The following is a 16,017-nucleotide window of genomic DNA, read 5'->3' as shown; positions in this document are numbered from 1 at the left end:
GAGACCTTGGAGTGCAGCTTAATAGTTCCTTGAAAGTGGAGTTGCAGGTAGACAGGATTATGAAGAAGGCATTTAGCACGCTTGCTTTCATTGGTCAGTACATTGAGTATAGTGATTGGAAGATCATGTGTGACTGTACAGGACATTGGTTAGGCCACTTTTGAAATACTGCATTCAGTTCTGGTCTCCCTACAATAGAAAAGATATTGTTAAACTTGAAAGGGTTTAGAAAAGATTTAAAGGTACATGAGGGGCAGCTTTTTCACACACAGGTTGTATGAAATGAGCTGCCAGAGGAAGTGGTAGAGGCTGATACAATATTTAAAAAGCATCTGGAGGGGTTTATGAAGAGGAAGGATTTAGAGGGATATGGGCCAATTGGTGGGAAATGGGCCTAAATCAGTTTGGGATATCTGGTTGGCATGGACAAGTGGACTTTTTTGGAGAAGGAAGAGACCATTTTGAGTAGGCGTAGAGGTACTCATGGGAGAGGTCAGTACTCCTTGAAATTGTTAAAAGCATACATAAATGCATGTGACAATATTTAAATCCCATTGGAACTGTTAATCTGTCAAGGCATTTAAATATCCTTCCCTTTTAAATTAGAAAACAGTGCGATTTTTTCTTTAAAAAGTACTTGCTATCTGCATAACCCTGAGGACTGTCACTTTCGAATTGGATGGTTGATTATACAACTTAGTGTCATTTAAAAGGCACCTGGATGGCTACATGAATAGGAAGGGTTTAGAGGGATATTGGCCAAAGGTTGGGAAATGGGACTAAATCAGTTTAGGATATATGATTGGCATGGACTAGTTGGACTAAAAGCTCTGTTTCCAAACTGTACATCTCTATGACTCAATGACCTGAGTCAGCATTCTGAAAATCACATCTCCTCCTGTTTAATTCATACTTATATGATAATATCACATATTGGTAATGGAGCTAGACTCTGGAATACACATTGAACAGTTGTTTTTAAGCAGCAGAGAGAGAGAATGAGAAATTAATTGTGACAACAAAAGCAAGGACTTCGTTCATGAGCATTTTTTCCATCATCTCAGAATACACTGTCCACTGGAAAAAAAACACACTAGAAACAAACTAGGTGACTCAGTGCAGAGCAGCATGGTGGCTCAGTGGTTAGCACTGCTGGCTCACAGCGCCAGGGGCCTGCGTTCGATTCTTGGGCCACTGTCTGTGCGGAGTTCACAGATTTTCCCAATGTCTGAGTGGGTATCCTCCAAGTATTCTGGTTTCCTCCCAAAGTTGTGTAAGTGAGGTAGTTTGGCCATACTAAATTGCCCATGGTGTGCAGTGTAGGTGGAATAGCCATGGGAAACGCAGGGTTACAGGGATCAGGTGGGGGGATGGGTCTGGGTGGGGTGCTCTTCAGAGGGTCAGTTGGACTCAATGGGCTGAATGTAGGGATGTATTGTATGAAAACCCACCTAAAGTTCTAGATATCTACAGATTCTGAAGTTGCTGGCAATACAAACTAACCATTAAATAACTGTGATCTCAGTATATAAACTTAACATCTCAAGGATTGTTTAACTGTATAAATTTTATTGCTCTGTCTGTATTCAGTACTTCGCTTTTAAACTTATTGCCTGTGTGTGCATGTTAAGTGTGTTTGATATTGTGTTTTTATTAGTTCTTCTGGGGTTAGTAGCTAATAAAATTCCTCTTTCCTTAACTGAGGAATACCTTGACAATTGACTTCACCACTTGGATCTAGTTAATTACATCTTTAAAGGACATGTATAGCTGTATGCTCAAAATGTTTTTAGTTATGACTGAGCAAAATGGGGTTTTTTAAGAAGTTAAAAGGCCAATTTTTCCCCTCCTCATCTGTTCGTAACAATAAATACATCTGGCACTGCTCCGTATTTCCATTCAGTGCTGTAGCCTCACATACTGGGCAATATATAGTGGAATATCTTTTGATGGTGCTGCCTGAAATGGTGTCTTTATTCCTGTAGTGAATATAGAGAGGGTGAGGAATGGAAACATGATAGTGCCATTTTGATTCATTCAAACTTTCGGCAACAAGTGTTATCTTGATATGTAAAAATTATGAAACAAACACTTTTAAGAATGTTGACCATGAAGCAAATCTATGTCCATTATATTTATACAAAGAATGGACCAATATCAAGTTAAATTTATTTGATATTCACATAAGAGCCTGATGATGAAATGGCCAATACTTGTCCAACCCCTTTTGAGGCAGATTTGGAGATGGTAAGTAAGAGATGGGAGTATCTGAGAAACTTCAATGCTCATCAGGTCAGCTCCTTGACTTGTTCCTGCCTCCATGTACTATGTGGCTACCATTGCCAGAAGTAACCATCTAGCATTTGCAGATGGCCAATTAAAGTGATTACAAGGGCAAGTCATCCACGCTTATCCACTGCAATGAGATCCTTTGGTTTGCACAGCACCCCTGCCACTTACCCAATCCACATCCCACAATTCCCTTTCCAGCAGGTGAAGGGAGACATTTTCACAACCGGGTTTCAGAGCTTCATAGCTTCCAAGGGGATGTTAAAAAGCTCCCTGGCAGCAAAAAGCAAATCCACTGCCTGCCCATCAAGCAACGTAGTCAAGAGGTGACAATCAATAAAATTGTGGATGAGGAATTTTCTGATGTCTGTACACAGTGGTCAGTTAATCTACTCCAAAGATGCTAATAGCAGATACAGATTTTTGCTGTCAATCTGGTCCTCAGCGGTGTTCAGACTGGTTTCAGAGTGGGGGCCCATTGTCTTAAACTGGAGTACATTGTGAGGTCCCAAACTATCACCAGCAGAACCTATTATTCTGAAACTAATTTATCACAGTGAACTTGGCTGATCCCCAGATAATCCTTCTTGAGGGTAAACTTCTCCCCTGAGTAGTGCAGACAGCCCGGAAACAGCCGCAAGCTTCAATTATTTTCTATGTCCAGAAGGTATAGAGACAGAAACATTCAGAAGGGAGTCTGTAGGTCAGTTAGTCTGTATAGGTGTGCTAGAGAATGAACGCTGAAACGTTAAGATCAGTAAACCCCTTCTTATCCATATCTGGAATTTTCATACAATTGGCATCTGTGTTTCCAAAGGGGAATTCTGGATGCTTGGGATCTAAACAAAAAACAGGCCCTTTACTGTACTAACAATTGGAAGGGAATAATAGATCAATGACTTGTTAGAACTAATTCAAGACTGACCTTGAAGCTTTGCCTGTGTGTGCACAGTGAGAATTTCTAGATTCACTTGGAACCTTTGGCTTCCTTTGGCAGCAAATAGTCAAGTTCCCCCAGTTATCACTGTTATTTACCTGAAACTGGCAGATTCACAAAATATTTCCAGTGTGCTCCATACTGGCGAGATTACTGTCAGAAGAAATCTACCAAAAATCTGCAAGAAACCAATTTTAAAGAACTCACGTGTTTACTAAAGTTAAAGCAATTGTGAGTGTAATTTGTTTTTGGTGGCTCGTGGAGAGATGCCAGCTGACAAAAAAACCCAAATATTATTGAACACAGGATTTCACTAAAAGGCAACCTGTTGTAACTATAATGTGGAAATAGTGGTAACACTTTATTGAGGTTTTGAGTATTTGTTAAGAATATTGATTGAATAAAAGGGATAGTTTGTGTTTGAATCCTTTTCTGATGTTTATAATAAAATCTTGCCACCATTTTGGTCTCGTGAAATATGCTTCATGTTTTCATTGTTTAATAAATGTTTTATTCTTTGTATTAAAAGAACTCTGGCTGATTTTTGTGAATATTTAAAACAGTTACAAAAATCCAAGGTTAGTGTTTAACAAGCCATGTTTCATTCTGGGATTCACTTTGCCTAGTATTAACATAAACTGGAATCATAGCGAGATAGAACAACTCAAAGTACTTCACTCTCAGTTCAGAGCTCCTGCATATTGAAGACTAATTGGCTGGGTGTGACTTTGCACCCACTGCCCTCTGAATAACGAATTTTTGAGCTCAATGGTATCATCTTGTGGAGGTTCCATGAATAGCCTGAGAAAAAAGTGGGTTGTTAATTCAAACTTCTACAAGAGAAAGTTTATAGCCAAACTCATCAACAATCAGAATAAATTGAGGAGTTACCGAGCATAGCCATATAGATTAGATTAGATTAGATTACTTACAGTGTGGAAACAGGCCCTTCGGCCCAACAAGTCCACACCGACCTGCCGAAGCGCAACCCACCCATACCCCTACCTTTACCCCTTTAACCTAACACTACGGGCAATTTAGCATGGCCAATTCACCTGACCCGCACATCTTTGGACTGTGGGAGGAAACCGGAGCACCCGGAGGAAACCCACGCAGACACGGGGAGAATGTGCAAACTCCACACAGTCAGTCGCCTGAGTCGGGAATTGAACCCGGGTCTACAGGCGCTGTGAGGCAGCAGTGCTAACCACTGCACCACCGTGCCGCCCACAATTCAAATGCTACCACATTTGCTTTTAGTGGTATTTGAACCCATGTCCCCAGAGCATTCACCTGGGCTTGTGGACTACTGACCTCATGACATTACCACTATGCCACTGCCTCCCCTTATATAGAGGAGTTAAATATCAACTGAGACATACAGTAAAGTTATTGAGCATAGTCGCACCAAGGATTGACATCAATATAATAAAGTGGCGAGTATTGTAGGGTGCTGGTTGGAAGGGAACTGATTTGATAATAGTTACTGATGACGTTCATCACTTTGGTGCTTCAAACAATGTCCCGTTTTAACTGCATACTAATTCAGCTGTCACGTATATTTGTGTTCACTAAATAATTCAAGTCTGGTCTCCGAGTAAGTTATTTGTATTAGTAATTATTGAAAGGAAATCACAGAAAGTATTGGTACAAAAGTGCTCTAAATTTTATTGGCTATATAATGGGGCTATTAGGTCCACTTGTAACGATCCTAATAACTCTGTTCAGGACATGAGCCCTTGACTGTATATCACAGCTGTACAATAAGCCTGACGGGTAAAACAAAGCTAATAATAAACATGATATTTTGCCCATTCTGTTTCCAGTGAACCAAAGAGAGCAAGAAGACACACAAGATGGCATACTTGACAGAGACAGCTGGCATCACAGCAGATGGCAAATTTTCTTATAGTGTGTGCAGTTCTGATTTTAATACACTGAGTTATAATGCTTCAGGTTAAATTGATCCAGTCCAAACTGAGCCTTTTTCTTAATGCTTGTCAAGCTTCTTTAATTGCACAATGTATTTCACTTGTACACAAAATAGTGTTGTATCACTTATACTTAACAATCAAATCCTTGTCCGTGTTTTTGATTAGGGCTGGAATAATTACTCTGATTATTATGAAATGCTGTCAAAAGTATTTGCTCCTCCCTTCATAACTAGATGCAGTAAGTATAGAGATTTCACTCCTCTCACCATCATAAACTTATCCCTTTCCTCAAGGAAAGCATCGTCGGATGAGAGCTTAATGCTTTCTTATACCTAATTCAGGAATGGTAATAGTTTGTGAAGGGGAAAGGCTTAAGCAGGTATAAAACAACTAACTTCTTGAAAAACTGAAAGAACTGCAGATGCTGTAAATCAGAAGCAAAAACAGAAGTTGCTGGAAAGGCTCAGAAGCTCTGGCAGCACCCGTGAAGAGAAATCAGAATTCCTCAGAACTTGTTCTGAGAAAGGGTTACTGGACCCGAATGTTAACTTGGATTTTTCTTCACACTTGCTGCCAAACTAACTTTAAAAACTGGGTGAAATGGTGTTGCACACTCTCAGCATATAAATATTACTCATATGGCGTTATTTATGCTTAAATAAAGAACTATTAAGCTGCCTCTATTAACTTACCATATCAAACTTGAAAGAAATGGAAACTTAGAGGGGTGTTTATCCCTTAAAATACACCAGTAGTTGGGGGAAGAGTATAGAATTCTGGTGACATGATAGCACAATGGTAATGTTAGTGCTCTAGAAATGAGCATGGTCCCAGACAAATGTTCTGGGGCCACCAGTCTGAATCCCACCATGGCACATGGCGAAATTTGATTCAACTTTTTTAAAAAAAATGAATTAAAGTATGTCGAATTTAAGAAGTATAATGGTTACCACATAATATTGGCAGTTATTGCAAGTACCCATCTGTTTCACTAATGTCATTTTAGGAAGGAAATCTGCCATCCTTACCTGGTCTGGTCTACATGTGACTCCAGACCCACAGGAATGTAGTTACCAGTCCTCTGAAATGGCCTTGCAAACTACCCAGTTCAACCCCTCTGTAATTATGGGTGAGCAATAAATGCTGTCTGGCTAGTAGCATTCATATGCCATGGAGGAATCTTTAAAACATCATCCCAAGGTTAAAAAAAAATGTGCATAGCAACACATCAAAATGAACAAGACTGAGCTGATAATTAGTTTGGTTTTTTTTGTGTTTCAGCTAACAATTCCCAAATTTCCCGTGGTTGTGAAGATGGGACATGCTCACGCAGGCATGGGTAAGGTAAGCAGTACTAAAGCAAGAAAGGCCATTGACAGCGTCAAGCCCTACTATCTCACATGACGATGTGATGAGACAGAATGTGAAGTTAGTAGAAATTTAATCTCGATCATCGACTCAGTGGGACTCACTATAGTTTAAAATATTTGAATGAAAACCAAATGGACTCTGTTGCAGGCGTTCAAACCTCTTCACTGAGTTTTTCTGTTGGTGCTTCAACCAGAGAAAGTTTATATCAAGGATTAAAAGGTTAAAATCTATCCCTACATGTCTATTTCATATCCAGTTAGCTAGTACAGACAGGAAGATTCCAAATTTAATCCCTAAGCCCGGTTAAGTCTCGTGTGAATCTAGAAACTGGTGAAAACAGATGAGCAGTTTCTAAAATGTTAACAATGCAAAATGATAATTATTACCTGGTATTAAATGGAAATTGAATTGTTTGTGTTTTTAACAAATAAAAAGTCATCACATCCAAATTTGCAAATTGTAAAGGATTTTCGGTAGATTTGGTTTAGCTACAGGCAAAAAGACCCCATTGTGTCTAAAAATAATTTTAGGTCTCACTGCAGTTTAGACAGTTGATTAGACAGTCATGTTTGTTTATATTTCCAGAGGTAGTGTCTCATTGCACAGTGTGACCACCATTGCCAATTATGACATGCCAGCTTTGCTCAAATTCAATAGCTACCAACTCACTACGTTGCGATGATAATCTTCCATGCCTACAACTGGTTTGTAACAATGCAATTATGTTGTTTGGCTTTGTTCTTTCATGTAGATCCTTGGAATCAGATGTGGCTAAGAGAAAGCTCATTTTCATTCTTCGGTGATTCACTTTTAATTGTTAGTCCACCAAGTTGCTGGTCTTGTGACACCTGACAACAGTATGGTCAGAATTAATTCCACTTCTCATTCCTCTTAGACTCTGGAAGGCAATCTGCCTTCATGAAACACTGCCACTACCACCAAGCATGTGAGCTTGAAGCTTTCTTTGCTTTTACTTAAGTTTGTAATGAAAGAGCTTTTAAATAAAAAACAACTCAAGCAAACATGACAAAAAAAGAGACAACATGAGAAAATTTATGAATCAAGAACCATATCCTTCTGCTAAGAAGTTTAATTATTCATGGGATGTGGCATTGCTGGCTGGGCCAGCATTTATTGCCCATCTCTAATTGCCCTTGAGAAGCTGGTGGTGAGCTGCCTAGGGGAAGCACTGCAGTCTATCTTCTGTTGGTTGACTCACCCACCCTTAGCGAGAGAGTTCATGGATTTTGACCCAGTGACAGTGAAGGAACAGCAATGTTTCCAAGTAAGGATGGTGAGTGGATTGGAGATGTTCCCATGTGTCCACTGCCCTTGTCCTTGTAGATAGAAGTGGTCGTGGGTTTGGAAGGTGCTGCCTCAGGATCTTTGGTGTATTCATGGATCTTGTAGATAGTACACATTGCTGTTACTGAGCGTCACTCCCAGTGAAGGGAGTGGATGTTTGTGGATGCAGTGCCAGTCAAGCGGATTGCTTTGTCCTGGATGGTGTCAAGCTTGTTCAGTGTTGTTGGTGCTGCACCCATCCAGGCAAGTGAAGAGTCACGCATCACACTCCTGACTTGTGCCTTGTAAACGGTGGACAGTCTTTGTGGAGTCAAAGGTAAATTACTCACCACAGTATTCTTAGTTTCTGACTTGTAGCCACTGCTTTTATGTGGTGAGTCCAGTTGAGTTTCTGGTCAATGGTAACCCCGAGGATGTTGATAGTGGGGGATTCACTGGTGGTACTACCATTGAATGTCAAGGGACGATGGTTAGATTGTTTCTTATTGGAGATGGTCATTGCCTGGCATGGTCACTCTCTCAGAGGCTTCTCTTTGGGTTCCCAAATGTTGGAGTTTGTCACATTCAGCAGGAAGGTGCAGGCCAAATCACAAGGTCAATGAGCGATTCCTGAAATGGGCACACCCCATCATCTTCCTGAGGAGGTTTGCTCTCACGCCTGCATCTCCTCCCCCCTGACCCCCTGCTTTTGGCAACTGAGGAAGTGTTGGGTGCAGCACACCACCATGATGCAGTGTCACAAAGTCAAGGGCTTTCAGCTCACAATATCCACGCCAGTCACTAAACATTCAATCTATTCTAATGCCATTTTCCAGCACTTGGCCCATTGCCTTGAATGCTATAACATTTCAAGTGGTCATCCAAACAGTTCTTAAATGTCCTGAGGGTTACCACCCCATTACTCTTTTAGGCGGTGAGTTCCAGATACTCTCAACTCTCTGGATGAAAAATTCCTTCCTTAAATCCCCTCTAAATCTCCTGCTCCTTATTTTAAAGCTGTGCCTCCTGTTTATTGACCTCTCTGCTATGGGAAAAGGGTTCTCCCTGCCTACCCTCAGAACTTCATAGACAATATATGGGTCTATATGACAATTGACATTGGTTGCATAGTTGCCATGCAGCCACCTTTTAATTCCAGATGTTTGTGTGGCACCTTGTCTAGAGTATACTGCGTGCCATCAGCTGACTGGTCTGGGCACTGAAACATATCTTCAGTTCTACAAAGGCTGCAGTCAAAGTGCAGACAGTATATAATATCTCTTCCGCAGCAGTTGAGGATTTCTTCGGGATGACGTCTGTCGGGTGTGGAGGGGATATTCCTTGTCACCCAGCAACCATGCTTGAACAGGGCTTTGCTAGAAGTTGGCACATGTGAGAGATCCAGGATGCAAGAGTCATGTTCAGATCCCTGGATTTCTAGCACAGCTTTGCATTATCCAGCTGTTGCAGTCACAAACAATTCAAACAATCTTTTCTGTTGATGAAGACTGCTGGTTCATAATATGGCACTCTCATAGTGATGTGGATGTAAAGTTTCACCCTAAATCTTCAAGAAACCAGGAATGGCTGAGATTCCTAATACCCTCCCTGCACAATTCTCTGGGTCAAAGAGTAAAGAAAGATACTTTTGTGCTTTGGTGAAGAGCGCATCAGTGACATCCTGCATGGATTTGAGCATGCCTGTGGACATCACCTCCTCCCTCTCCAAGGACAACCAGAACAGATGAGACAGCAGGTAGTTAGGCTGACTGACCCCCCTCAACAATAAGTCAAATTCAGTTTCAAACTCAGGGTTTCTGAGTTGAGAGGTTTGGAAATAACTGTGGCCAGGCTAACTACTTACAAGGGCTAGGAGAAAGTGAGGACTGCAGATGCTGGAGATCAAAGTCATAAAATGTGACACTGGAAAAGTGCAGCAGGTTAGACAGCATCCGAGGAGTAGGAGAATTGACGTTTCGGGCATAAGCCCTTCATCAGATGTCAATTTTCCTACTTCTCGGATGCTGCCTAACTTGCTGCACTTTCCCAGTGCCACACTTTTTGATACGAACAGCTTACAAGGTCTGTATGTCCAGCATTATACCAGAATTGCTAGGATGGATGAGGTATGAGGAACATTAACATGATGATTGAGTGGGAATTGAAAGGTAGGTATTTAATATTGATTAATCCCTGAACTCCTGATTACTGGAGTAGCCTTTAGGTGGATTCATGTTCCAACTCTGCACTCCGTTCCTTTCCCAATAACTCAATCACTTTGGATGCTGCTTTCTCTATATCGATACCTTATGGCATAGTTAGTTTGCAGATCAATATGGTAAGCTTTAGAATTTGCATTTGTTGCAGTCTTTGCTATTGTGACACTTGATACCCTCTCCCCACTCTTTACGACTTTGTTTTGTGATCCCTGCTGCCACGGTGACTGTTCCTCCTCCATCACCTGCAACACCCTCACCTCACTTCTTTAGATCTCCTTTACGTGACCATCAGTGTCTCCATTTTAGAGCCCTGACCATTGAGGTTCTGTGCCTTTGCTGCCCTTGCAACTTTGGGGTAAAAACAATGACTGCAGATGCTGGAAACCAGATTCTGGATTAGAGTGGTGCTGGAAAAGACCAGCAGTTCGGGCAGCATCCGAGGAGCAGGAAAATCAACGTTGCAGCTTTCCCAGGCTAGGGCAAGAGTGATCATGACTTCAGGATAATTCAGACTCTTTCCTGTCCCACTAGATCCACTGAATGATCTTCAATTGCCACCGTGATGGTGAGCCTGGCACATCCCTCAGACAGAATTTTCAAGATGATTCTGACTAACTGACTAATTAACAAGGACCAGACTGGTTTTGCTTGACTCACAGGACTGACTGTGGTACAATCGCTGACTTGCATTGGACTAACTGTGGCCAATTGGACTGTGGCCAATACCCTGATTCTAAATAGCCCCAACACCCAAACAGACTGTGGTGGTATCCCCTTACTGTGTAGAGTTCACCCACACCTTACTGAGTGCATCGCCATCACTCTCTTCATTTCACACATCGTCTTGCTCTTCACTAAACTGCAGTGTTTTAGCCACATAAACTGCAGGCACATGCGCCATGTCAGACTTTGATGCACCACTGTGCTTTATAGCCCCCTCACAATGACTTCACTGTTCTCTACTGTCTCATGCTACTTTTTTGCCTTCTGCGTGAAAGTGATTATTTTGGTCACAGATGGCCTGCTTGCATTCTGCACTGAAGTGCTGTTCCAAGAGAAAAACTGCTGCCTGCCCCATCCATTAAAGTGTCACCTGTGAAGCTGAAGGGTGTGTAGCTATTCTCCAGATGGAGCAGTGGTCCAAGGATACATCCTGATTTAATCTCCATTGGAGGCACCTACTGTAATTGTAGAAGTTACAGCAAAAGTGAAGCTAAGAACCATTCAGAGGGTTTGCTAAAGACAGTTCAAACAAAAGGGTTAACTGACAGTGTAAGGTAGGCCTCCCCATCAGGATATAGATATTTTTAATCAACCTTGTTATGGCATGTTTCTGGAGCAAGTGCGACCTGAACCCAAGCTTCCAGGCTCAGAGGTAGGGACACTACTGCACCACAAGAGCCCTTATCCATCAAGATACAAAAGACGATTCATGGGAGGAGCTAAGTAGAGTTGTTGAATGTATTTCCTTGATGCCAATGCTATGAAGAGATGCATTGGAAGCTATAACGTGAACTCATTTTTAAGTTGTGCCTGATGACTAACAAGAGATTGCTATGTATCTTACAGTACCAGGGCCTTATAGAATCTTCGAGTAATGTGTTTTATTATCGGCACAAAGGATACTTTTATCTTGCTTCAATTCCAAAGTCACTAGTCAATGCAAACTGCTTCCAGAAGACTCCATGAAGTATTCAGTAACTTCATATAAACTGGGATTTTTTTTTCAGAACATTCAACAATTCTTTAACTGAATATAAAACTATAGAGAGGAAAACTCAAACATTGCTTTCCAATCCAGCAGCTCCCGTGTAGGACAGAGAAAATTTACAGCCCAGGAACAGGCCCTTTGGCCCTCGAAGCCTATGCCGATCTAAATCCACTGTCTAAACCTATTGCTCGATTCCTAAACATCTGTATCCCTCTGCTCCCCACTACTTATACATCTGTCCACATGCGCCTTAAATGAATCTACCGTGCCTGCCACCTCCACCCCTGCTGGCAACGTGTTCCAGGCATCTACCACCCTTTGTGTAAAGTACTTTCCGTGTGTATCCCCCTTAAACTTTTCTCCTCTCACCTTGAACGTGTGACCTCTCATTATTGAATCCTTCACCCTAGGAAAAAAGTTTATCTCGATTATCCACCCTTCATGATTTTTTAGACCCCAATCAGGTCCTCTCTGCATCTCCTTTTTCGATTGAAAACAATCTTAACCTACTCAACCTCTCTTCATAGCAAACACCTTCCATACCAGGCAGCATCCTTGTAAACCTTCTCTGCACTCTCTCCAAAGCATCCACATCCTTTTGGTAATGTGGTGATCAGAACTGTACACAGTATTCTAAATGCGGCCGAACCAAAGTCTTGTACAGTTTTAACATTACCTGCCAGTTCTTATACTCAATACCCTGTCCAATGAAGGCAAGCATACCATATGCCTTCTTGACTACTCTATCTACCTGTGCAGCCACCTTCAGGGTACAATGGACCTGAACTCCCAGATCCCTCTGCTCATCGACTTTTCCCAAGGCTCTTCTGTTTACAGTGTAGTTTGCTCTAGAATTAGACTTCCCAAAATGCGTCAGCTCACATTTGTCCGGATTGAACTCTATCCGCACTTCTCCGCTCAACTCTCCAGTCCATCTACATTCTCCTGTATTCATTGACAGTCCCCTATGCTTTCTGCTACTCCACAATCTTCGTGTCCTCTGCAAACTTACTGATCAGGCCACCAATGCCCTCTTGCAAATCATTTATGTATATCACAAACAACAGTGGCCCCAGCCACTGGTCACCTTTCTCCATTTTGAGAAACTCTCTTCAACTACTTTCTGTCCCCTGTTGCTCTAGCAGTTCTTTATTCACCTAGCTAGAAAACCCTGCACACCCTGTGACTTCACTTTCTCCATTAGTTTACTATGGGGAACCTTATCAAATGCCTTACTAAAGTCCATGTATATGACATCTACCTGGCGTCTGCCCAAAAAGAAAGTCAAAACCAGTTCAATCTGGGATTCCTTTTCCTTTTTCAACATTTTCTATGGTTAGCTGGCCAGCACTGACCTCTACTCGAATGACCAGTGCAACATCCGACCACCTACCAGTCGGTAAGCATCTGCAGTGTTCTTAGAACAATAATTAACTTGCAACAACCTTTCCAGGCCAACACCCATATGCATTACCCATTTGTTTGTTGTGTCTTTATTTTTAAAACCAACTGCTGTTCAGGGTTTGATTCTCAACTTCAGTTCACAGGGCCAAACCAAAAATGAGAAAAATAAAGAAAAAACAATGATGGTCTTAACAATCTGAAGATTTCTTTACCTATCACAACTGCTAGCACGTTACTTGAGACATCTGTCACTGCCACCATCTTATGTTGTACAACTCAATGAAATCTTCAGACGTCAGCTAAAAGTTCACATTACACTAACTGAGTCATTTTCGCACAGCAGTGGTAACAAGCAAAGATTTCTAACAACTCTTCCAGGAATAGCCCTTTATGTCTGGATCTTACATCATGATATCAATGAATCCTTTCAAGTCCTAATAGCTTATATAACAGTGATAACAAAAGATATATATACACATGAATTTGAGGCTCAAGAGTAAAGTTGACAGTTTGGTTTATGCAGCCAAGTTTCTGAAGCATTCCCGTATCCCAGAAATTAATTGAGAATGGGAAATTACTTCCAGTGAGTTGTGTAATTAATAAAATGCAAATCGGCTTCTTGCCATTCAATGAGAAGAACATCATCTAAGGAGGGAGAAACTAATTGTGAAAGTTTGTCTTGACAACGAGAAACTGATTTTTGGACTCTTGCCTGATTAGCTCATCACATTCACCATTATTCCCACCTCCTCAGGAAGGGGAAATTGCAACATATGTGTACTTCCATCAGTACCAACAAGAATTATTTGCATGAAAAATCTTGGAAGCCATCTCTCCCATTGAACAATGTGATACCAGTTGATCAATTGCATCAGTTGTGTGCTGCCACCTAGGAGACACTTCTCAAGTGTTCGTCTTCATTCAGTATTGTCAAAGTTGAAAGTTGTTCATTTAAAGCAGGCAACTGTCAGGACATTCCAGTAGAGAACTGAGAGTAAGATGACCAGGACAGAGTGCTAAGAATGAAGCATTCTAGTGTAGCTTTGGAAGGTTAGCAAGATGAGAGGATAGTGCCAGCAGCAGTTCTGTGGGCGTACACTAAAATAATTACCATGGCAACACTGAAGCAGCGCATAACCAGACGTTATCACACTTTTCTGTCTTTATCCTAAGGGTGTAACACTCATTCATTTTTAGTTTGAGCTGCCTCTTCCAACGGATCAATCACAGTACAGGGAAGCAGAGAAAAGTTAAAGAGAAGGAAGACGATGTTACAGAGGAGAACAGCAATTTCTTCCTCACTAACAATGATGATAATCTTTGGGGGTGATATTGATCAAGATACTGAGAGAAACATGACACTGGAGTCTGTGTGTTCCTTGACCTAAACTCTGCTGTTTGCTTTCATTCACCACTTCAGACATTATCATTTGGAGAAAATTAAATTGAGTCAGTGAGGATGTGACAGAGCTCAGTGGATCAGGGGAATGGGGAATGGTGGCACACATATTGGTTGTATTCTTAATGAAAATGCTTTTCAGATGTTTTGGATGGTTTAATAATAATGCTTCTAACTCTTTTGACTTCTTACTCTTTCTCTCACTGGCCTCGGCTTGTCTCTTGCAGGTAAAAGTTGAAAATCATTATGATTTTCAGGATATCGCCAGTGTTGTGGCCCTTGCAAAAACTTATGCAACCACTGAACCTTACATTGACTCCAAGTATGACATCAGAATTCAGAAGATCGGAAATAATTATAAAGCTTACATGTAAATATTAGCATTTTGTTTCTGTAACCATCATCCACCATAGTGAATTTCATAATTGTATTAGTGTTTTGATGTATGGATGTTTAATACTGTTAAATTTGTGTGTCGATAGTACAGACTGTTGCTACTGAGCTTTAGTGGTGGAGGGAGTGGATGGTTGTGGATGTGGTGCCAAGCAGATTGTTATGTCTTGGATGATATCAAGCTTCTTGAGTGTTATTAGAGCTGCACTCATCCATTTGTCACAAAGACAGCCCTCATGTCTATTAACTGTCCTATCGTCACCCAATTTTTTAGAGAAAGATACTGTAAAGTTTCAAAACAGCCAAAATGATCTTAACCTCATTTCAGTTATTTTATCTTGGTTAAACTTTACCAGTTACAAGTAGCAAAACAGAATTTAAATCCAACCTTCTTACAGGGAAGTTCAGCAGATACCCACCCAGTGCCAAAAAGAAAAGATTTGTTGAATAGAGAATGGGTTTGCAAATCTGAATGTTTCTGACACCAGAGAGCAAAGGTGAAAGAAATTAATTTCATACATACCTAGATTTTCAGGGTTATAATTCCTTTAATCCATTATGGCTAAATTGCTCTCTGCAAAGTTTACATATCTCAGTAGAAAACCAAAGGCATCTCAAATGCAAATAATTCAGGTATCCACCTGGTCAACTGTTTAAAAATTGTTGTTTTCAGGAAGTTCTCAAAATGTCACAGAATTGTGGGAATGTTTAGAAACAGGGCCGTCTGTATCAGGAAAATCTGTCCATGTCTGAGATTGTCATTAACTCTGGGCACTTTTGAATTACAGTGTGCACCTGCTTTGAGCCTCTGTGCCAGTCACAACTTGTATCAATTTTGATGCAGGAAATCCTGCCTGGAAATGAAATATTCATGCATTGTTCCAGTCTCTATTCAGAGTTTTCAGTAGGAATTTAAAAGCAAAACACACTGTCTAGCTAATCAACCACAAATCAGACAACATGTGCCACTCTTTAAGTACAAAAGCAAAAGAAATGTGGTCATAGGAGATCTGATGTAAAAACAAAATGCTGAAAATGCTCAGCAGGTTCTGGCATCATCTGTGGAGAGACAAACA

At 41.0% G+C, this 16,017-nt stretch overlaps 1 protein-coding gene across 1 annotated transcript in view; it reads left to right on the top strand.

Moving 5' to 3' along the window:
* Positions 1–16,017, top strand: part of syn3 (synapsin III) — a 232,351-nt gene that overhangs the window by 175,562 nt on the left and 40,772 nt on the right. Inside the window, exons 6-7 of the mRNA XM_087997272.1 lie at positions 6,442–6,504; positions 14,776–14,918. Of these exons, the coding sequence (XP_087853398.1) occupies positions 6,442–6,504; positions 14,776–14,918 (206 nt within the window). The remainder of the gene's footprint in view (positions 1–6,441; positions 6,505–14,775; positions 14,919–16,017) is intronic.

This window comes from Chiloscyllium plagiosum, unplaced genomic scaffold (assembly GCF_037043375.1).
Source record: "Chiloscyllium plagiosum isolate Xiang-an unplaced genomic scaffold, Cpla_swu_hap1 HiC_scaffold_19, whole genome shotgun sequence".
Lineage (NCBI taxonomy): Eukaryota > Metazoa > Chordata > Chondrichthyes > Orectolobiformes > Hemiscylliidae > Chiloscyllium > Chiloscyllium plagiosum.
The sequence above is the reverse complement of the archived record's forward strand: the minus strand, read 5'-3'. Positions and strand labels throughout refer to the sequence as shown.